Below are 25,024 nucleotides of genomic sequence, written 5' to 3'. Positions count from 1 at the left end.
GGGCCAGTTCTTCCATTAAGTGTCCTTTGTATTTTCATTAGCTGTTTTTTTGTTGTCTTTTATGATGGCAAGCATTATGCTCTACAGAAAGTGTAAGCTTTAGGTACTACTCACAGAATATGAGACTAATTTGGGAGAATACGTACAATGCTGTGCTCATGCATTATATGGCTTATGCAATCTTATAAACTACCACTCATTTGTTTTTGCATGAGTTTTCACTGCCCTAACAATAAACTGGAGGATAAGAAAAGTGACTTTAGTCTCAATGTGGTCTCAGAATGCACCCACTTCAATGGTTTAAAAAAATTCATGAAGACAAATCTGAAATGATACAGGTTACAGACTGACTTTTTTTTTTTTTTTAATAAGGGCAAGATTATTATTGTTGGCCATTTTCAAATTCAAAGCAATTCCTGATGAGAAAAGTCAGTTCCCTAAGATGAATCAGGTTAGGTTTTTAATGTACATGAAATTTATTTCAAAAGATGTCCCTCAATGGAGAATATCTGGATCTTTATTGAAAGTACTTTCATTCAAAGATTTACAGATGACACCTTGAGCTTAAGATCTTCAAGGGAAATTATTATCTTAGAAACAAAAAATACAACTTACCAAAATAATATTGATAAAACTAAAGACAAACATAATTTTATGTAACTTTTAAAAAGCTTAAATAATTAACTTAAAGAGGGAGAGACTACATTATCTTCATAAATGAACCAAACTTACAAAGTATACTCATTTTATTTAAGGCTGATTTTTTAAGATAATTTCATACAAAAAAAACCTGATAAATTTTGTGAGAATAATTTTTTTAGGTGGGACAAACATTATGGTGAACAATAATACATAAAACTGGTGGCTGTAGGTATAAAAATTAGAGATTTTTTCATGTAGATTGAAAAGTAGATATTTTTCCAAAAGCAGTTTTTTCTTTTATCCTTTAATAAAATTAGAATTAATTTTCTTTCAATTAACAGGCAAAATATTACTGTAGAAGTAAAGATATTCTAAAACATTCATAGACTTCCTTATTTTCTCTCTCTTTTTGATGAAAGAAGACCTGAAATTATTTTGTAGCACATTTATTGTTCGCCAGTTTTCATAGAATGGAATGCTGTAAAGATAGTTACAAAAATATACAGTAGAAATATCTTTGGAGAGGTTGTGATTTAGTTAATACTGCATTTGTTCAAGATAGTCTTGGGGATGTTCAAGATAATCATATTGGCTCTATTCTGTGAACTTTATTTTCTGATAATAGAAGTTAGACATGATTCAATAACTATTTGAGACAAAAGTGCTGCACCTACACTCTTTATAAAATAAAAAACCACAGCAGCATGGGAATGTCATTGGACCCACGAGATTAGATGGACAGGTTTGAGATCAATGATTGTTGCTTAAGGAGCTTTAATAGATTGATTTTGATCTTTTCTTTTGAAATTTAAGGTTACCCATGGGGTGGACAAGAGACCAAGATTAGAATGCAAATTTGCACACTTCTTTAATATTGACTTTATCTCTAGCTTGGGACAAACAGACCTCTGCCCTCATGAGGATAGCAGCTTCACTTGTCCTAATTCTGTGATTCTTAGTGCTGATGCTAAAATTAAAAATCCAGTAAGACCATGCCATTCTGGCGTATGGAATCAGTTTGTCTTGGAAAGTTCCAATTTTATTTTATTTTTTTGTCCATGTTTTCATACATGAGAAGTGGAACTTTTACTTTAAATGTCATCATACAGAAATGGCCTTTTCAATGTCATCTGAGCAATAATAAACGTTCTGAAGGCATACTTTTTTCCATGCAAATGTTATCTCATGGTTCAAGTAGATAATAAAACCTTATTAGTAACATACTAAAATAAAGGCACTCAAACAGCACATTTTTGGTTTTTTCAACATACTAATTTCCATGTCTGATGGGTCTAGTTTTTGTAGATCTAACATAAACTTGCTTAAGGGATCTAGGCCAACTGGATTTAAATTCCCATACATACCCCAAAATTTGGGGCACAAATGAAATAATGAAATAAGCACATAGTAAAATCAACTTTTGGTTGACTGAAGGGCCCGGGAGAACTAATCTGCTTTCTGAAGAATAATTAAGAATCCAAAGTAATCACACATAGAAACCAGTTTATTAGATTGTCAGTGATACTTTGAGACAAATTCAAGTTATTTCATTTTACTTTATATAAACAGAGGAAGGGAGGAAAGTTTTAAACTTCAAGCTTTGTTCAGCATGTGTGCAGTTAGCATCCACAAAAGCACCATTGGATATGGAAGAATTAGCACCACAGAATTTTAGGACCTAACTGTTAACATGCATCACTGGAAAACTTGGAACATAAAAACTGAAGTAGTACGTGGTATGGTCTATTATAAACAGTACAAGGCAATTTATGATTTGTTTTCATACAGTACAATATAATCACCAATCAATGAGAACCTTTAAGTACAATACAGGACAAAAACACTTTGTACCCTGTTAACACTAAAACAGTTACAGATTCAAAAAACATGTTTCTTGTGAGAGGCAGTGGGTTGAAACTATACCCTCTTCCTCTTTTGAAATTGAGTTATAGAGTTACATGATCTCTTAAGAAAGTATTTTCAAATCTATGTCTCTCTACCTCAGTGCTGACAGATGCTTTTTTTTTTTTTGGAAAACTGAAAGGCTCGATGAATGAGAACCAAATCAAACCCAAACCAAAACCTGGTAAGAGTCAAGAAGTACTCCAGGATGGTGGAAGGTATTCCACTCAAGATCGGTTTGAAAAATGACGCCAATGGTGTTGACACTTGTCTTCCCTTCGGTGGAGGAATGTCAAGTAAAGAAGCCTTGCATTCACGATGAACTTCGGTTCATTTCGTTCACACAATGCCTTTATTCTGAAGTGTAACACAAGAGACTTATTCCTTATTCCTCAACTGTTTTTGTAGTGTCATAGGGCTGTTCCTTATGCTGGATTTGACAACAGTGAAAAGGGTTGATATTCTCTCTGGATTTAGGGAAATTTGAGCTAAAGAAAAAATATTAATTTAAATTTAGCATATATGAAATTTTAAAGGGAGTTTCACTATTTTCACAGTACAAACCCATAATGAATATCACTGAAAACCTTTCTGTTAGAAAGCATGTAACAAACCCTCAATTTTAAGTTGTGTGGAGGCCAATTTTGGCATATTAAAAGATACTGTATAAGAAATGTGTAATAGGAACAGATAGATACAGGTATATTCAAATCTCAATGCACTGATGCCAAGGAAAATATATTTTTACTCACCAAGAGAAGAATATACCTTGACGCATCTATGCAGACACATGAATCAATCATGTATCTGCCCAACTTCTAATTCTGGAATAGTGATAACAGGGTCATTTAAGAAAAAGTACTCAATTACAGTATGGCAGCAATTTTATGTTGTATATATTTAACAGCAAAACATTTTTGAAAATAGAATCAATATTATACGGTAAGTTTACAATTCACCATTGCTATAATTGTAATACATGCGTTTATTTGTTTTCCCAGTTAAAAAAAAATCCCACTAGGACCAACATCTTTCAGAACAACAATCTAACATGAAACAAAACCTCCTAAGGAAAATATTCAGCATCACAGAGATTTGAGAAAAGTTTGTTACTCAGCATCACAAAATACTCAATAGATCTACATTTAAGATTGTTCATGCCATGACATTAACACACCTTTGGGTTAATATATTGTATTTTAAAAAGATACCAAGATACAAACCAAAGAACTGACATGGAATTTATTTTTAGTTTCTCCTTGATAAGAGAAGACTGCTGATAAACTTGACTCCTGTCTGTACTGTGTAATGATAATTGCATCTATGAAGCAGCACATTTAGTAAAACACTTAAAACTGGTGATAGAAAAATGGCCACTACAGAGAAAGAACTAAAGATAAGTGTAATCATAAACCAACTTTTTTTTTATTAAGTGAACTTCCCCCAAACAAAAAAAGAAAGCAAAGTTTGTTTTCTGTGAAATATTCTTCTGTTAAAAAACATTCTTGGATAAAAGTTAGTCTATTTTTTTAAAATATCAGAAAGATGTAAGGATGAATTTCAGAAAAAAGTTAACTTTTGAAAAAAAAAAAAGGATCCTATGCCTTTTCCTCTGAATCAAATCCCTTGTATAAATCAACTATTAATTTTCTGAAGAGGGTACAGCAGCTCTAGAGAGCTGCACATCCACGTTCCTGATTTCAATTTGATAATTTGCCAGGCAGGGCTGACTTGAACATAGAAGAAACAAGACTTGTTTCTTAATGCTTTAGAGTTACATTAAAAAAAAAAAAACAAAAAACACCCAAATAAAGAAAATTGAGTTATGACAGGCTGGCTTAATACTTTCGATTGCCCTTATAATTTGACCAACATTTCAACACAAGGTAGAACCAATTAAAGATAAGATTAAAAAAAATAAAAGCTGTCTAAAAATCGCTCAATGAAAAAGCCTCCAAATTTTACATTTTAACCTCAAATGATTGTAGACTTAGACTAACAGTTTTGCTGTTCTCACACACACTTTTGATTCTCTAGTTTTATTTCTGAATTGTTCATTGGTTCTATCACATAACACAATTTTCTATTAAGTTAAAATAGTTTGAATTATTGTATTATAAGAAGCTTTAGAAAAACACATAAGTAGGATAAATTTATAAAAGGATAAAGAATATTTTATGGGATTTTAGACAAATTCTATACAGACAAATAGCTAGTTCAAGGTAATAAAGTGCCTTCATTTCTAGGTAATTTATTTTTCACTAAAATATTTTAAGGCTTTATAAGAAACTTAACATTATCAGAAGTGTGATAGTATACAGGATTATGCTATTAATTAGCATTCTTTCATAGGTCTTATTTCATTTAATCTTTAAATTCATATTAGGTGCTTTTTAATAATCAGCAGCTTAAAATTATAAATCTGAATTATAAATTCTGAATTCATTTTGTGAGGAAAAAGAGATGTATAATTTCTCAATGCTGTGATTTGTACTTAAGACTCACATGTGGCTTGTGAACAATTTAGTTTATGTCATAATAGACAACAGGCAATGCTCTCAAAAAATTCAACAGAATATTTATCCCATGGCCAACAGGGCCATCATTTCATTCATTCATATATTCTGTTGTCTCTACATTTAAATGATTGCACAGCCTTAAGTATAAAAGGCCAGAGGAAATCTAAGATAAATTCTTCAAATACAGGCACAATGAATATATTTTTTTATTGCAATAGCTTATGCATAATCTGAACTGTATGCCAACATCCAATGTTAAAGCATTTATATTTGTTTTCGGTTTGCTTCTGCTACCCATGGGTGTATCACAGTAAAATACTGGAAACCTAACAGAAGTGTATACAATAGCTATAATCATACAGAATTCTATTTCTTCTTGTCATTTCTCTTTGGAATACATGAGGGTATTTTAAGCAATCTGTGTAGTTAGTTATGTTGACAGCCCCAGATTTTAAGATAAATTATGACTATATGGACATCAACTTACTCAGTTGATTATAACCCATACAAAATAATTAAAATGTTCGAATATTCTTTTTCAGGAGTTTAGCTATTTTTATCAGAAGATTACTAAAGCCAGGCACCAGATTAAATGTCCATGATACCAAAAATGCTTATCTAACCACCACTGGATGATTTAAAAATGTTCCTTAAATTAAAGGTTTTTGAGGTTAGGAGGGAGGAGGAAAGTTAAAATTCATTGAAAAGAATGGTTTAAATGAAATGTTCTACATAATTAGAGAAACAGGAACTACCAGTAGGAAAAAAGTGCCAGTCTTAAAATTGGGTTTGGTTTTCAATCTAAAGCCTAGTAAGAGTAATTCCTGGCGATTAAAAAAAAAAATCAAAATGGCATAAACCTTTATAACTGCACATTCCTTTACCAAAGTGCCACAAGTTACCAAAAAATCTTTTTAAATGCATACAATGCTACTTATCAAAATCTAAGTACACATAAGTTTTACCCTTTTCATAATAGTATAGTATAGTTTCACAAACTTATCATAAATAGAACCGGGAAGATGAGTTATAACTTTCTAAAAACAGGATAGTGGTTTTTTTTTTTTTAAATAACTGTTAGAACCTTTGTCATTATGAAGATTCAAACCCAAGTATAGTGAAAGCATTTCCACAGTATCAAAAACATCATGAAAATTATTTAGGCAAATTTTAATAGTTCTGCCATGCAATGCACAGACACCATAGCTTTTTCTTTTTTTTAAACACTGGTTTAGTTATCCTGTTTTAATCTGACTACATATTCTACTTACTCTCTTTAATCACTGAAGTGACAATATATGGAATAACTGAGTTTTGAAAACAGCATTAAACATTGAGGTTTCTAGCCTTAACTGCTTATTCCTATTAAGCATGGCAAAAAGGTCTGATGCATGGGTTATTAATTTTCATGCTTCTATCTGTTTATTCTAAATGGAAATGTATAGAGATAATATGTAAGGACATGAGCATGTTAAAGACCAGAGCACAGATAAGGAGCAAATAAAATAATAAGCAACTGTATGGAAATTTTCCATATCATTACATTTGTTAAATCGGGGGAGGACAGTAAAAAATAAGATCTGTTTAGCAAGCAATAATTATATTAATATGCTTTTTTAAAAAAATCAGTGGCACATATATAAGGTAAGATTTTTAATATTTTTGTTGTTTGAATGTGATGAAGTTAAACTACAGAGGTATGTCATTATAAACTGAGACCAACAAAATTGTTCAGAGGGAAAAAGAGAAGGTAAGATCATGATTCTCAGTGACAGGTCACCTGCATTGTACTATGTGACAGGCTAAACATTGTGTAGTGCCTCATTTAATTAGGGTGAAAGTGATGACAAAAGCATAAAAATGCAAATAATAAAATTAAGATTAGTTCATAGTCAAGGAACATTCAATGACTATCAAAAAAGAACCCCTTCTTTTTCCTACAGTTCAAGAATCTCCAGGTTCAGTGTAAGAATGTGATCATATAAAAGCATTTGAAAGAAATGCCCAATTCAATAAATTCTTCATCTTCTGAGGATGGAGAATGGGATGTCGATTGGTATCCTAGTCCTCTGAGAGAATTAACAAACTTAAAAAAAAAAGAGGTAAAATCAGAAAGAATCGGGCATGATAAATCACTGATAACGACTTCCCCAAATCCAATATACAGATAGGTCAATCACAGGAAGGTAGATATTTGTTCTATATAATTTAATGAATCTTCTTGTAGTTTCTGAATATGAAAATATAATCGCTTGTGGGTAACAGTTTTGGGTAGTGGCAAGGTTTAAAAATTGTTAAAGAAATACTTCAAATGAACACTGAAATGCAGAAGATCCTTAATAGAAGCTGTAGGCAAGTGGAAACCCCATACTCCACGTGGGATTCCTACTATCTTTAATTCCTGCATTATCCAAAGTCATATAAATTGCATAATTCCTCTTGGCAATACACACAGATATTCTCCTGTCTTCGCAAAACCTAGGCAATTGCATTTACCTAACAGCTTTACCCTGGTAGCGGTCCTAGAGTGAGGACAAATACTGGACAAACCTGTAAGAGCCATTCCTACCATATACTTTAATCTTGTTTTCTATTATTCCGCTCTTTTATAGCAGTTTTCATTTCCAAAATGCCAAACAACTGATTATAATAGTTATTTCTCATTCCAGAAGGAGGGCAAAGTTAATAAATGGCTTGTGAAGTGGTGGAACCACACAGGGTTTTCAAGATCCTATGTATCTTCTCTGTTTTGTACGCAGTTATATCTAGCAATGCCCTCTGCTATGTGTCTGTACCCCTTGAGGTCAAAGACTCGATCTTGTTGTGTGCTGTATACCTAGATCTAGCAGAATGTTTAGCTCATGCTGAATGCAAAATAAATATCTGTTGATTTGAGGAATGAGAAATAGGACTGAAAAAAATGAAACAAAGTAGCTTAACATACTGCCCCTCACCCTTGACTTCCAAGTGAAAAGCCATGAGTACCCAACTCTTGCTTCTCCACCACAGTAACGTAAGTGGTATTACCTTTCTTACCTAATAGGGTTGTATTACTCACTCTTAAACCTTGATGGCAAAGACCCTCTGGTATGTGTCCTCCAGAATACTGGTGACTCAATTTTTACTGCTACTTCTCCTAAAACTACATTATTCACCTTTTCTTTGGCCAAGTATTTAAATTAAAAGTTATGTTCTGCACACACTGTACTATTCTTAAGCTAATTCAGACATAAAGAATCAAGAAAATCCTCACCCCTGTAATTATCAGCATGACTATGGAGAATATCAGAAGGGACTGAAAAGGCAGACATATTACAGCAAAAAACACTGGGGACTAGAGGTTCTTTAATTTTCTGGAAATTAGGGGCCCCTGGGTGGCTCAGTGGGTTAAAGCCTCTGCCTTCGGCTCAGGTCATGATCTCAGAGTCTTGAGATCGAGTCCCGCATCAGGCATCAGGCTCTCTGCTCAGCGGGGAGCCTGCTTCCTCCTCTCTCTCTGCCTGCCTCTCTGACTACTTGTGATCTCTGTCTGTCAAATAAATAAATAAAATCTTTAAAAAAACATTTTTCTGGAAATTTTGCTTAGGAAGCAAAATCAAGTTTTCATTTGGGTCCTTTCTCTTTCCTTTTTCTTTTTGATAAGTCTAGTTGGGGGTTTATCGATCTTATTAATTCTTTCAAAGAACCAGCCAGCTCCTAGTTTTGTTGATTTGTTCTACTGTTGTTTTTTTCCCCTCTGTCATTAATTTCTGCTCTAATCTTTATTATTTCTCGTCTCCTGTTGGATTTAGGCTTTATTTGTTGTTCTTTTTCCATCTCCTTTAGGTGTAAGGTTAGATTGTGTACTTGAGACTGTCCTTGTTTCTTGAGAAGAATCTAATTTTTAAAAGCCAGAGGAAAGATGATTTACTATCAGCTTTAATTTTTGCTAAGCTAGGACTTCTCAAAACCCTTCAGGCAGAGTGTACTCCCTGGGAAATCAGGTTTATAATTCTTTATTTCATAACCTAAGACCTCTTTACCCTTCTAACATTAAACTGATATCATTACTCATGCTAAAATGGGAACAAGGGCCATATTCTCATTTTTCCACATGGCAACAAACATTATTGGCAGTTAATTAAAATTAATTACTCCAACTAAAATGATGACAAACTGCTGAGAGAATTCATGCATACTGCTCAAAAGTAGTTAATCATCTTTACAGTTTAGAACATAGATCCTTGAGGCTTGGTAGGATAGCACAGCAAGTCCTCTGTACAGGTTAAATTATACTAATGGGATTCTTTTAAGGATTTAAATGTAACTCCTTTTTTATATGAACTAAGACTTATGAGAAGTAAGCTTAACTTAAGCCAAATTCTACACTAAGGTAGGTTGTATAAGGAAAGTATCATTTCAACATTTCTGGAATTATTAGAATGAAATATGAATGTGGTAAATAAAATAGTTTAGGAACCATAAGGAGAAAAATAAGCATGAGAGGGGAGAAGGAAGGTGTATTTAGTGGAAGGCAGAAAGAAATGAGAAAATCAGTAGATAAGAGGGAGTCACAGGATGGGAATAATCTGAAACATTATTTTCTCAGTTATCTGGCAAAAATTCTAATTTTTTTTGTATGCCTTTTTCCATAGGACTGATAGAAGCACCATGGTATTTTACGGTTATTCTTCTTCTGGCTGAAGAGTTGTATAAACACTGAAAATGACATGCTAACATCCCATAAAGTTAAGAAGGTGCTTATTGTGTGTACTGTTGGTGTGTGAGTTAATGTTCTGCGATTTTGTGGTTCCACAGCTTCTTATTTAAGAATCTTACAGATGGAGATGGTATGGATTGGGAGAAACTAGCCCAGGGCCAGCTTAGTGCTCGCCTTTATGTAGTTAGGTAAAAATTCAGAGTCCTTTTCAGTCAGAATAATGTTCTCTTGAAAAAGACAACAGCAGGGGCACCTGGGTGGCTCAGTGGGTTAGGCCTCTGCCTTTGGCTTGGATCATAGTCTCAGGGTCCTGGGATGGAGCCCCGCATTGGGCTCTCTGCTCGGTGGGGAGCCTGTTTCCCTCTCTCTCTCTGCCTGCCTCTCTGCTTACTTGTTTTCTCTCTTTCTCTCTGTCCAATAAACAAATGAATAAATCTTAAAAAAAAAACAAGGAGAGAGAAGACAACAGCAGATAGTAACAATTCACATCTGCTGGTACACAATTTACTGTGACTCCCTAGAGTCACGATATCATCTTCACTTAAATTTACTATGGCTCCCAAATCTCAGTGAATCCTTGCTTAAAATGGCAATTTTTAGGTAAATTCAATTAGAACTTAAAAAAACAAAAAACAAAAAACACAGAAAAACCCCAAAAATGTAATCTGGAGATGTTGGTTTCATTGTATCTGTTCTCCTTCTATTTGTAAAAATTATGGATCTAAGTGAGTTTGTAATAATAAAACTGAGCTCATAAAGTCTATGTTATACAATTTTAAGAGTGCATAAAAGCTACTGAGCCATCACCACCATATTGATAAACAGTGAAAACATCCCTTCCAGCATGCTTTGATCACAGAGATATCATAAGATGTACTTCCTCACCTGGAGTTATTTCTGACATTGGCTTTCTGAGGTCAAAGCAGACATACAAAGGGAAGGAAACATATAGTAGCAGAGCCGTTGTGGGAGTACTGTCACTGAATATTAATATTAGAGGGTATTTTGACCCCTCATTCCTGCTGCAGTTTTGCTGTCCTGGCTTTAATGATAGCCATGTGCCATTTAAGATGCTCAGTGAAGATCTAATTATTTCTTGCCTGTTTTTTCTAAAGAATTATCTGCAACAGAAGGAAACTATTGAAGAACTCCACAACACAGATGATCTCAAAAATATTAGGTTGAGTGAAAGAAGCCAAATGATGAAACTACATGTTCACTTATATACAATTCCAGAACAGACCAAACTAACCTGTAGTCACAGAAATTGGATCAGGGATTGCTTTTGGAGGTTTGGATTGGGGAAAGAGTGGCGCTGTTGACTGGAAAGGGAAACAAATTTTCTGGGGTGAGAAAAATGTTCTGTGTCTTGATATCTGTCAAAATTGATTGAATGATATGTTAAGATTTGAGCATTTTACTGTAATTAAATTACACCTTAATAGAAAATATGAAAAAGCATTGCCACTGAACACAATGTTCTTACTGAAGCATTAGTGTAGGATGGAGTTTTTGTTTTCATTTCAGAACTTCTGCCTTCAGACGGTCCCATAAAGAGCAACACATCCTAGAATGGGACCCATGACCAATACTCTACAGAGAATGTGGATTTTATATCAGGGCACTGAACTAAACCAGGTTTAGTTTATTGCTGGGAAGATAAAAAAAGAAGACAAATTCTTTTATGGACCCAGCTCTAAGAAAGGACAATAAAACATCTTACATTAAAAAATACCCGAGAACAGAAAAGGGTTTTTAAGTTTGATTTATCCTTGTGAAAATACTAATTTATAAAAGCATAAAAAATAGCAATAAAAAACTTGGCTCAAATGCTACTTATTAGTGATTATGGCAATATGGCTTTCACTCTTTTTTTATTTCCCCAAGGATGAGTGAACACTGGTGGAGAGGAGTAGTATACCACTGGTATCTAAAGAAGACTGAGGAACTTAAAACATTTAGGTGGAAAGAAAGCAAGATTTTATTTATGTTACTTTGGTGCATATTCAAGTGTATATATTGAATATCACATTTTAAAACCATTTTGAATGCCAGTGTTTGGGGCCTAATTTATGATTACCTCACCACTTCAATCTAAGGGGCCATATGTTCATCAGCTTTAAAGAGGTTATAATCAGAATAAAAACCCACAGAAGTCCCAATTTCCTACAGAAATAACCTTATTACACTGACAGTTCTAAAAATAAATAAGTGAAAAAATTATATTAATTCTGAGAAGAAAGTAGTAATACCCTGAATAGAATTTACCTATAAGTAATGCCAAGGATTCATGGGCAGTTAAAACTATAATCAAAAGCCAGATAATTACTTATCCAATTTATTTCTTTTTTAATTCCAATTCAAATCCACCAAGGGTTTATGTTGTTTTAAATCTGCATGTCATACGGCGACACCTAAAACACTTAATTTGACTACTCATCATGATCTCCCCTGAGACTAGACAGGAAAAAAATGAAAAAAAAAAAAAAAAAAAAGTAACCAATTTCCCTAGCATAATGACTGGCTTCTGACAACTCAATAAATATTTTCTGAATAAATGAATGAATGTTTTCCTTTCCCTTGATTATCATTTCTTACCTCACATAGTGGCTTCTTACTGCAAATTAAAAATTCAGTATGATGGAAAAGGAAAAGCATAGACATTGACTTAGTAAAAGAGGGCAGTTGCCCTGAAACCCCTACGCCATGTGTCATTATTGCTGCTCCAGCTTTTGTTGACCTAAAATCGGTAGTCAACAACGGGTAAGATTGGTGGGGGAAATATACCAACCTAAGACAGGACGCAGATCATTGATATCTGCCGTCTGATGACGGGTAAGGATATTCCCCGCCACTGACAACCTAAGACAGGCACGATCCCTGCCATAAAAGAAAAAAGGGGGAGATGTCGGAGGCAGGCCCCTGGCCAGGGTGGCCTCCGCCATTAAAAGATGGCGCCTGGCTAGTTGCCAGGTTAGGATTGCCTGGTGAGACTAAGCAGAAGGCCCAAAGAGGAAGTAAACAGCACTGGTTGCTAGCGAAGTTGTTCGTTTAGGTGCATGGCCTGATTTGCTCCCTCCTGTACCCTGCTTGCTGATTGGTCATGTAAACGTATATAAGTGTGTAGACTTGCGGAAATAAGGAGAGAGAAGATGCATCCGAAAAAAAATAAATAAATAAAAATCACATAAATATAAACCAACACAATTGTGAAAGCGAAACAAGTTGATAGAAGGTAAATTCTATATTGATAGAAGATGAGATTTTTTAGCTATAAAATTTTCCTTTTAAAAACTCAATTAAAGGGGCGCCTGGGTTGCTCAGTGGGTTGGGCCTTTGCCTTCGGCCAGGTCATGATCTCAAGGTCCTGCAATGGAGCCCCGCATCGGGCTCTCTGCTTGGTGAGGAGCCTGCTTCCCCCCCTCTCTCTGCCTGCCTCTCTGTCTACTTGTGATCTCTCTCTCTCTGTGTCAAATAAATAAAATCTTAAAACAAACAAACAAACAAACAAACTCAATTAAAGGGGCGCCTGGGTGGTGCGGTTGTTCGGTGTCTGCCTAGAGCTCAGGTCATGATTCCAGAGTCCTGGGATTGAGCCTGGAGTGGGGCTCCCTGCTCAGCCGGGAGTCTTCTCCCTCTGCTGTTCCCCCCGCTTGTGCTCTCTCACTCTCTCTCAATCACTCTCACAAATAAATAAATAAAACGTTAAAAATTTTTTAAAAAATAACTCAATTATGGGTGCCTGGGGGGCTCAGTCATTTGAGTGTCTCACTCTTGATTTTCGCTCATGTCGTGATCTCGGGGCTGTGAGCCTGAACCTCGGATTAGACTGGGCTAGTAAATAAATAAATAAATAAATAAATAAATAAATAAAATCTTTTAAAAACCCAACTAAATCAATGACACTAAAGGACGTTGTTTGCTTTGCTAGATGAACAATAAAAACTTTCATAATTAATAGACTGGATAGTTGTGAAATATTTCACATAAATCTCTGACATAGAGATTTAAAAGTTCGTCAGTACCAAAGATAAATGGAATATCAAGTGCTAGAAGATAGAAAAAAAATATATAGCTTGAGATTATATGAAATGAGAAAAAGCTCAGAAATCAAGATGACGGTTTGCAGGGGCCTCTTTATGACAGTTGACTGGTACCAGTAACTACATTTACCATCCTGAAACCATGTTTTAAAGCATGTATTAACCATCAAAAAGCTATTTTTTCAGTCAAAAATGACCCACAACCATAATCTTGCAATGCTTTCAACTTTGAAATAAACGATTGTGAAAACCGTTCCAGCTGACAGAAGAAAACAAATATCCTGAGTAAAGCCCATATACTATCTCCCGCTGACTTTCAAGGAAGCAACAGGAAGCAGAATTGGAGTAGCGGAAGGAGCACTTCCTGAAACCTAGTTCAAGTTCTGAAATGACTGGTTAGATGATTATGAACAAGTCACACACTCTCTTTAATATTAATATTTTTCCTATCTGTTTTACTATGAGGGTGTTAAATGACTCCAAAGACTCCTTCAGGCAAAAAAACATTAAAGTTGAGAGCAGATTTAGACAAGAAAATCTTATGTTGTCAAGTCATGAAGTAAAACAGGTGAATATAATCCTTTTAGTAGTGGGGTCATTGATCCCCAAATCATGCAAACTGACGATCATCTTTTTAAAAAAGGAAATAAAGCAGTTCAGATTCTCTCCAGCAACACACATATACTTTGATATCTCCCAGCCTGTGGATGGTTTATTCATTTTCTTGATGGTATCTTTTGATAAAAAGAACACATTAATTTTGATGCAGTATCATATTTTTAATTTTTTTCTTTTATAAAAGTTAGTACCTTTTGTTTCCTGTCCAAGAAAGTTCTGCCTACATAGTTGTGTGCTTTTCTATTTGACTGACAATAGCTTCAGGAGATTATAATGAGTCCAACTCCCTAGCTACTGCTGGGCCTGAGACTTCCTGTGGTAAAAGGAGGTTCCTTTCTAATTTTGCATAATTTTTTTATACTCTCTGGGGAGTTGTTCATGTTATGGGTTGGGAAGAATTAATAATGATGTTATTAGTATTTATCAAATGCTTATTATGTGATAGAAACTTTGCTAACAGCTTCATATATCTTAACATTTAATTTTCTAAAGAGAATCCTGGCTGACTATAGCTTCTGTAAGGTCAAGAAATCTTATCTGTTTGTTGATACATCCTCTGGGCCAAGAAAATTGTCCCAGAACAGAGTAATTAATAGGTATAAACTGAATGCTGAATGAATAAATTCACACAGTAAGTCTATAATGTTATATAATTTGCCTACTATTCATAAGAGTGACATAATTTGGACTTGAACCTAGGACTGGCTGACACCAAATTCTGTGTTCTTTATAATTCTGTACTGAGGCCACTAAGACTGCCTGATAACTCTGGGGGAACCCAGAACCTAAAGATACAGCTGAAATTACTGCCATTATTTAAGGGGTGGATGGAATGGTTTAAAGTTATTGTGTTTTATTCCTCTCCTAGCAAAAAGCAAATGTGGAATTTCTTTTAAACATGCCTCCCTTCTTTTTTTTTTTTTTTTTTAAGATTTTATTTATTTATTTGAGAGAGAGACAGTGAAAGAGAGCATGAGAGGGGAGAAGGTCAGAGGGAGAAGCAGACTCTCCGTGGAGCTGGGAGCCTGATGCGGGACTTGATCCCAGGACTCTGGGATCATGATCTGAGCTGAAGGCAGTGGCTTAATCAACAGAGCCACCCAGGCACCCCTCTCCCTTTTTTTTTTTTTTAAGTTTATTTTTTGAGAGAGCACAAGTGGCTGCAGGGGTAGAGGGAATCTCAAGCAAACTCTGGGCTGAGCTCAGAGCCTAACACAGAGCTCAAGCCCATGACCCTTGAGATCATGACCCCAGTCGAAGCCAAGAGTCCAACCCTCACTCAATGGACTGAGCAACTCAGGTGCCCCTCTTTTTTTTTTTTTTTTTTTTTTTTTAAGTAGGCTCCATGCCCAGCATGGAGCGCAATGCAGGACTTGAACTCATGACCCCAAGATGAAGACCCAAGCTGAGATCAAGAGTCAGAGACTTAATCAACTGAACCACCCAGGTGCCCCTAAGCTCCTTCTTGATAATCTTGGCCATATTGATCTTTCTATATTTATAACTATGTGATAACTTGTGCAGATGGAGCCAATATGAAACTTTTATGGCCATGGATATATGGGGTCAGAAAAATGGAATCTGCACATATACTTTAGAGCTCAGCCTGCTAACTCCTCAGTGATGCTGCAAAGCCACTGCTCACTGGGAATGCTAGGAGCAAGGTTATTTATTTAAAGAAATTTCTAGCAACAGACCTTTAACTACAATACTTTTAATCCTATTGAAATTGACTCCTATTGAATATTGATTGAATACAATATAGAGAGCACAATAAAATTTTGTATGAATGAGAATACTTCAATGCTTTATAATCTTCATTGTTAACAACTATAATCACTGCAGGGACAACAAACAAAAACAACAAAACAAAACTATAATCACCATATAATGGTGTAAATGAAGAATATATAGGTTCTTAAGTAAATTTTGTATAAACTTAGAACTTCCCCTTCAAATAGGTTTTGAAAAAAAAAAACCTGCTTCCAACTTATTATGTGGCCATTTACTCTTGCTCATAAGAGTTTAAGAAAAAATTCTCCAGTCGGTTTTTAATTATTAACCGACCTGACGGAAAATGAAGTATTTTTATCTCTGAAGTTCTCAAAATAACACTTTTTGAAGGCTACACTGCATTGCAGGAGCCATGATAAGACTTGTGATGATAGGACAGCAAGGGATCTGTATTCTAGTCATTAGGATCAAGTTCTGGAAGGTTCACTAAGGTGGGAGCTCAGGGGACACCTGAGAGGCTCAGTCTGTTGAGCATCTGCCTTTGGCTCAGGTCATGATCCCCAGGTTTTGGGATCAAGTCCCACATCAGGTTCCTTGCTCAGCAGGGACCTTGCTTCTCCCTCTGCCTGCTGCTCCCCCTGCTTGTGCTCTCTCTCTCTCTCTGACAAATAAATAAATAAATAAATAAAAATTTTTTAAAAGGTGGGAGTTCAGGAAATAGACTAAAGAATAGAGATGCCAAAGATTCAATAATTACAGAAAAAAGGTTGACTTTAGGCAAATATATTGATTACCAATCAATCAATATATTGATTACAAATATATTGATTACCAAAATAATGATTTGATATACCTTCTGCTAGGGTCAAAACCCACAGTATACTGAGTGCAGAACTGAGCCCAAAGATATGATGAAAACAGCAAAATGTTTAGAGCACATTTTAAAAAAACCATTTAAATTGGCTATAAAAACATGTGCTTAATTCACGGAACTAGAACAAATAATTCTGAAATTTGTATGGAACCACAAAAGACTCTGAATAGCCAAAGCGATCTTGAGAAGGAAGAACAAAGCTGGAAGTACTACAATCCCAGATTTCAAGATATACTAGAAAGCTGTAGTAATCAAAACAGTATGGTACTGGCACAAAAACAGACACACAGATCAATGGAATAGAATTGGGAGCCCAGAAATAAACCTGTACTGTTATGGCCAATTAATCTACAACTAAGGGACAGAAAATACAACGAGGAAAAGACAGTCTCTTCAATAAATGGTGTTGGGAAAACTAGACAGATACACACAAAAGAATGAAACTGGACCACTTTCTTACATCATGTACAAAATAACTCAAAATGGATTACAGACTTAAATATAAAACCTGAAATCATGAAATGCCTAGAAGAAAACACATAAAATACTCCTTGACATTGGCCTAAGAAATAGTTTTTTGAATATGTCTTCTTATACAAGGCTGACAAAAGCAAAGAAATGATTTGAACTACATTAAACTAAAACACTTTTGTACAATGAAGGAAATAACCAACAATGAAAAAACATGCTGCTGAATGGGAGAAGACACTTGCAAATGATGTATCTGTGAAGGGATTGATATCTAAAATATATAAATAACTCATACAACTCAATAACAACAACAACAACAACAACAACAAGAAACAAGCTGATTAAAAAAATGGGCAGAGGACGTAAACATTTCCCCAAACAAGATATACACATGACAAGGACAACACAGATGGGTCTGGAGGGTATTATGGTAACTGAAATAGTCATAGAAAGACAAACACAATGTGATTTCACTCATATTTGGAATTTAAAAAACAAATGAACAAAACAAAACAGAAACAGACTCAGATATAGGGAACAAACTGGTGGTGGCCAGAGGGTAAGTGGGGGTGCGGGTTGATGGGCAAAAAACATGAAGGGAATTAAGAGGCACAAACTTCCAGTTATAAAATAAAGACATCATGCGGAAGTGATGCACAGCATAGGGAATATAGTCAACAGTATTGTAATAACTTTGTATAGTGACAGATGGTAACAAGACCTATTGTAGTGATCATTTTGTAATGTATAAAAATACCGAATCACTCTCTTATACATCTGAAACTAATATAATACTGTATGCCAATTTTAACTTTTAAAATAACTATTGAAATTATCCGTAAAAATATGTGCTTAATTTTATGAAATTTTGATTTTAAGTTTACCATTTAAAATTTCTGTAACATTATTATGAAGGCTGCAATGAGCAGTGGGCTTTTTATAAACCTTAGTATTTTATTAGATCACTAAGTGATCTATAGTAAATCATTTAACCTGCCTGGGCTGTTTTCTTCATCTGTTAAGTGAGGTCAGAGATAATGAACAAAATCAGTATTTTTATCAGAATGAAATGAGATACAATATGTGAAGGAACTTGGAAAATATGTGAAATTATATGTAAATTATTGTAATTAAAATTCTATATTCTTTTTACATTTAATTTGATTAGAAATTCCAGTTATGGAAAAACTTTCAGGACAAATGAATCTTTTGTATCAGTAACTAACTGAATTTATCCATGAATGGCTCTTCTTTGAAATGCATCTACAGAAAATTGTTCTAGCTTCAGATTTACTAACAGGGTAACAGTAGAATCAGGCTCATTTCATTTGGCTAAGGTATCAGTGAGATTCATAGTTGAGCACATTGATGGTTTGCTATAAATCCAGACATATGGAGAGAAAAGGATTTTGTGAAGATATTGTTAAGTGCGAAGAGAGTGAAATAAAATTAAAGTGCAGGGAGGGCAAATATATGATATGATGTCACTACTCCCCGCCTTCCTCAGTCTCTCCCCCACTCAATCCCCCATGCACACACAGAAACCACAGTAGTCTTCCATGATGAGCCTGCAAGGGGCTTCACAATCATCTCCAGCTTAGAGTTTAGGAAATCATTACCACTTGAATACAGTAGTCACATGAAGATGTCCCATGAGATGAAACAGAATCATTACTTTCATCCTAGGACATCAAAACGAGATTTGGAACGGAGAAGACAGAATCATTATTTAAAACAGTATTGTTGTGGCTCTCTAAATTTGCATCAGTGAAATACACTTTGATCATTATAACATAGGTAGATAATTATATCATATTCAAATTAAGTAATGTAGGTAAGTAAATCATATTTAAAGGGAAAATAACATTCAGCATTTTATAATCGCTAGCTTCAAACACACCTCTCACATATACCAACGCAGTGTCTGGTAAGCTGTGGATAATCAGATGAGTATCTGTTGAATGAAAAAAGCTTGATTAGGTTCCAAAAGCTGATTTGAATCAAGTAACTTTAGACATGGCATACTTAAAGTTAATGGGAGTGGATATTTTTCTTTTGTAAATTATTTTATCTCCAGTCCCTAGCATAAAGCCTGGCACAGAGTGGCCACTCGACATCCACTGAGTGAATAGAACAGGATCACTGATCTATTAAGCAAGGGAAAGAATTTTCTGAAGTAAAATTTAGGATAGGCAGGAAACAAAAGATCCCATATTCTATGCGTCTTAATTTGTTGAGTCAATCCTTGAAATAAAATGATATGGTATTTCTTACCGGGTTTTAAAATTACCGCTTTCATTCCCACTTGGCATCATTTTGATTTGTCTATGAAGTTCTGTAATCCTGAAGCAAGATTTCAAAGCAAAACAGGAAGGGGAACAGTTGTGATTATGTGCAGAAAGATGATGGAAGTAATCAGCACAGTGCTAGGTGTGGAGGGGAACAGAAAAAAGGAAGAAACAGTCTCTGGTTTTAAACTTAATAAAAAAGGGGATTGGACAAATGAGACAGAGGGAACCGTCCACTGAAACTCTTTTCTAAAGCAACCATCGCTAAGTATGAAGGATACTGAGGAGGACAGGATGGACCATAAACGTCAGAAGAAAGAAAGAGCATCTGGGGAGAAATGAGGGAAGGCCAAACAAGGAAGCCGAAGGTACCTGGAAGAGAAGTTTCACTGACCCCAAGAATATAGATATTGAAAGATTCCTATCATCTATTGTGATCCAATTCCCACAACTAATGAATAAGCAAGAGATTAAATGACTGGCCAGGGTCAGCTACAAGGCAGGGAGCCCAGGCTTCTCACAGAGCGTCATAACCTCCATTGGGTACCAAGCCTTCTGTTCTGTACCACACCCACTACCCACCAGGAGGGAAAAAGAACTTAGAATTCTTAAAATTCCATGAATGCTTGAAACAATAGTTTGAATAATACACAATACATTTTAGGGGGCTTTATTAATTATAGCACGAATACAGTGAGTAATTTGGCATCACATTCATTTTGTAGTTATTTTGTAACAAAATAATTACGATGAATCATTTAGAATTAAATTATTGAAAATCTGATGTAAGAATCGAACTCTATTTCCCTAAGATTGATTTTTTTACAACATAAACTGTAAAAAAATTTCTATCAAATAAAACATAGATCTTATATAATATTTCTAAAGTCAGAAGCAACTCACTTTAATGTGCACTGTGTGAATCCCGGCTTGGTATGTCATTAAGTGTAATTTTTTTTTTTTTAAATCATTCAAACAGCAAATGGTGATTAACAAACCAAATTGCACGTAGTAACCTGATGACTCAAAGGATTCCTTAAATAGGAGTACAGTTTAATAGCACACAAAGAACAAGAATGCAAACTAGCTTTAGTTATTATAAATCAAATGGGCATTCTTTATTGTAAGTAAATTTAAAATTATAATTGATGAAGTATGCAATTATCAAAAAGGCTCAGGACTTGGGGAATTTTCAGCCTGAAGTTTTTATTGTATTAAAGAGTCTTCTGGGCAAAATACTAGTGCCAAGCTTATGTTAGTGACTACGAAGGAGAGGTTAAGTTCTAGGTGGCTGGCAGTGTGTGCCCTGAGGATTGCATGGCTAGCATTCAATGAATTTTTGTGGTTTAGGTGTGATAATGGTGTGCAATGAGGAAAGATCTTAAATAGTGATGGGGCACTGGAAAGGAAAAGGAGTAATTGCTTAGTAGGTCACTGAACTGGATGCACTACAACTCTTTCACTAAATATTTTCAACTCAAAAATTGTTCCTCTTATTGAGAAAACATTTCTAATTCTTTAATGGAGTTCAAAGGAATAATGAGATTCAATATTAAAGAATTTTCTTTGAAGTAAATATTATCAGTACGTTGCAGGAGATCATTAAAGCAATAGCTGGGTGCTACCAAAATTATGAAATTACTTAAAATTGTTCTAAATAAATAACATTTGTCTGAAAAAATCATATACATTCATATTATGGATTGTTAAATTCATAAGATGAAGAAAGCTTCAGTTACCATTATCCAAGAATCACTATCAACTAGTTTTTGTGTTAGTTTCAAGATAACTTAGGCCAAGAAAAGGTACATATTTTTCTATGTCAAAATCATGAGCATAATACTCAAAATTATAGCATTTCTGTTTATTTAGATGAAGATTGCTTGTAGGATTTAATGCTTTACGAACTTCTTCAAAAATAAAACTTTATTAACTTCTTGAAAATTTTTAATAACAGAGGCAGAGAAATTAAAAAAAAGCTTTTGAGAAGTAAGAGTATTAAGAATGTTTCTTGGGTTTGGGTATTTCTTACTGCCAAAGATTTTGAAAAGAGTGCTTGAAACACTCCATTTGCAGAAAATGTATTTTTATTTGTGCCTATTTCCTCCCTAATTATATTTATTTTTTTAAGGGGGAGGGGCAGAGGGTGAGAGAGAATCTTAAGCAGGCTCCATGCCCAGGGTGGAGCCCAACCTGGGGATTGATCTCAGGACCCTGATATCGTGACCTGAGCGGAAATCAAGAGTTGGGCACTTAACCAACTGAGCCACCTAGGTGTCTACAAATTATATTTCTAATAAAGCTGCTTAAAAGTAAGGTTTCATATTGGACTCAGCAAAGACTTTGAAAGCATTTAATGAACAATAACTCTGCCAAGTTCCAGACAAATTTCCAATCTACTACATAAATAACGAGGAACCAATTCTAGAATATACATAGGAAAAATCTACAGAAATTCGATGATTTAAGCTTAACTGCCCTGGAAATTCTAACCTAAAACCTTAAACAAACAAACAAACATACAAGAAGTATCCCTCTGGAATTCCCTAGGTTTCATGAGGAATAAAGTTTCCCTTTCCTTGTAACCCAGAGGAAAGCTTCCAGGACCAGATGTATTTCATTTGCAGTCACCCAAAGATTATAAGGATCACTTAATATAAGCACAATTGCTTTGTGATTATACATCTTTTGTTTTTTTTTTTTGAGAAGGCCCCACCCCCAGTGTGGAGCCTAATGTAGGGCTTGAAGTCACAACTCTGAGATAAGACCTTAGCTCAGATCAAGAGCTGGAGGCTTAACTGACTGAGCCACGCAGTTGCCCTGCAAATGTGAATCTTTTCACAAGTGAGAACTGTAACAACACTGGTTGTAAAGATATACTTGGAGAGCTAAGTAGCAATAACTATAAACCCTTTATTGATAGGAGAAAGCAGATATGAGAAGAAAGTAGTCTGGTGGTTGCCATGGGATGGGGCAGAGGGATAGGGGATTATTCAATGGGCTTAGAGTTTCAGTTTTGCAAGATGAAAAAGTTTTGGATGTTGGTTGTACAACAAGGTGAATATACTTCACACTAATGAACTGCATATTTAGAAATGGCTAAGATGGTAACTTTTATGTTTTTTTAAATTTTTTAACCACAATAAAAAAAAAAAGTGTTGAACTATACCAGAAAAGTGAGGTATTCAGATTGACTAAGGATATTTTTTGTACTCCCAGTACATTGTGAGTTTCTATCAAAAAAAAAAAGAGAGAGAGAGAGAAAAGTCATTCGAGACTTAGAAGGTCAACTTGTGAGAAAGTGAAAGACCAACCACTTATGGACTTGACTCAGGCTGGAAAGACAGAATATTTTGGTTTTGAAATCTTGAATTTTGCAAAGTAACCAATGGTTACTTGTCAAATAGTTTGAATTTGAACATAGGAGGTGGGGGGAGAAATTAGCATTCCCAGTGATCATTGCCCAGAAAGCTAGACAATATAATACAAAGTCCTAGATTAAATACTTGGATTTATGTGTTTAGCCTCTCTATGTTTAAAGTGAGCGCTAGATATTACTTGTTGGTAGGATAACAAAAAAAAAAAATCGTTTTGGCTGATGGTATTAAAATCTAAACAACGCCAGCTGAAAAGATGATATGGAAGAAGGAATGCAAGTCTAAGGCCATGCATGACAAAAAATGGCCTCCACACCATTCAGAAAGAGCAGGACAAAAAATGCGTTTCTGAACCCCACTCTGGACCAATCAAATCAGAATTTCTGGGGGTGGGGACCAGAATCTACATGTTTAATAAATATACTACGTACACGAGTGTTTGAGAATGACTGGACTAAATTTTAAAGGGAGAAACTGCTGTCATTTTAATGGAGGTTAGAACTCATTAGAGGCAAATACACAGTTTAATGTTTAAGGGTATTCTTGATGACACCATCATGGCCATGATTCTTTGAGCTCCTTAGAGGCACATCCGAGAGTCTCTGTTGTTTTAAAGGAGGGATTATTGGATTAAAACAATCTCTTTGAAATATTAGAAGAGATATTCGTAAGTGAGTCAAATGGTAGTCTGTGTTGCAAGAACCAGCTGCCTGGCTAAGCTTGAAATGTTTAGAGCTATAATGAGAACTTTTATAGCTCTAAAGCAGGGATGACAAATAGCAAATATTTGGCATGAATGTTGTTCTTCTCTCTTTCCCTATAGATGCAGATTTCACATTCTCAACATACCACTTTAGGGCAGCCAATCAACTGTAGTAATGAACAAGATGAAACCAATTTGTCAGTACTGCTCTGGGGGCATGGAGGTGGTGTGGGGTGGGGGAAGACTGGTTTCCCTTTAAAATTTCATACACACACACGCACACACACGTGTAATATTCATGCAGTGTAAAATTCACTTAGCTAAATACTTAGAAATGTGTAATGCAGATATAGCTTATAGACTTTGGTGTAATACATTTTGACTTACTCAGCAGTCTCTCTAAAAGGCATTATTATTTGTCCACCGAAATATGCAAATGTTGTTATATCACGAGAAAGCGCAAGATGCCTGAAAGAAGGAAAAGAAAAAGTGGACCCTGCAACTGAGAACGGAGTTCCGTATTGGTTCATACAAGATCCCTGAATTTAGATATTATTGCCACAGCCACCCTTTTGCCTTGTATAAAGCCTTGAAACTCTCTGGGAGAGAATCACATAGATTATTTGCAGCAATAATCAACCTACTTGGAATCTTGTTCTCTGATCTGGAAACCTTAAGATGAAATAGCGGACCGGGTTGTTTTTTTTCCATCTCAAATCAGTGTGCAAGAAAAAATAGAGAAGGAGAATATTACTTAATTGCTTCGATCTTTAAACAAACTTAATTTAGACTTTTACAGAGACCAACTTTGATAATATCCAATGATTTGGGTTTCTAATTTACTGTACTATCACCTACGTCTTTCCAAATAAACCTGTAGCAGGTACTTTTGAAAAAGCAACGTAAGTACTATGTTCATTCCTTCAAATGGTTGTTTCTGAAAAATATGATTAAAAGTGCAAAATTTCTTATGAAAATCATAAAAAATCGACCTAATCTTGTAGGGCAAATCTCATGAAGTCTATCTTAACTAATTCATTTAATTAGTACAGCTCATAAATATCTGAAAGTTTATCTTATATTGTGTTGCAGTAACAAGGGGAGGGAGGATATGATTATTTTTTCTTAACGTGTTTTCAGAATAACGCTAGAAA

The 25,024-nt window shown here is 34.9% G+C and overlaps 1 protein-coding gene across 3 annotated transcripts in view; it reads right to left on the bottom strand.

Annotated features, from left to right (window-relative positions):
* Positions 1-2,128: 2,128 nt before the first annotated feature.
* PURG (purine rich element binding protein G) overlaps positions 2,129-25,024 on the bottom strand; it is a 37,178-nt gene continuing 14,282 nt past the window's right edge. The window contains exons 3-4 of one of the 3 annotated variants that reach the window (XM_059156401.1): positions 24,515-24,581; positions 2,129-3,032 (exon numbers count right to left, since the gene is read on the bottom strand). In XM_059156401.1, coding sequence (XP_059012384.1) covers positions 2,923-3,032; positions 24,515-24,581 — 177 coding nt within the window. In that variant the 3' untranslated portion in view covers positions 2,129-2,922. The remainder of the gene's footprint in view (positions 3,033-24,514; positions 24,582-25,024) is intronic. The other 2 variants (XM_059156402.1, XM_059156404.1) reach the window with 2 other exon arrangements.

The sequence above is a fragment of the Mustela lutreola genome, chromosome 18 (assembly GCF_030435805.1).
Source record: "Mustela lutreola isolate mMusLut2 chromosome 18, mMusLut2.pri, whole genome shotgun sequence".
In the NCBI taxonomy this organism is placed as follows: domain Eukaryota; kingdom Metazoa; phylum Chordata; class Mammalia; order Carnivora; family Mustelidae; genus Mustela; species Mustela lutreola.
Note: the sequence above shows the minus strand (reverse complement) of the source record. Positions and strands in the feature narration are given on the sequence as shown.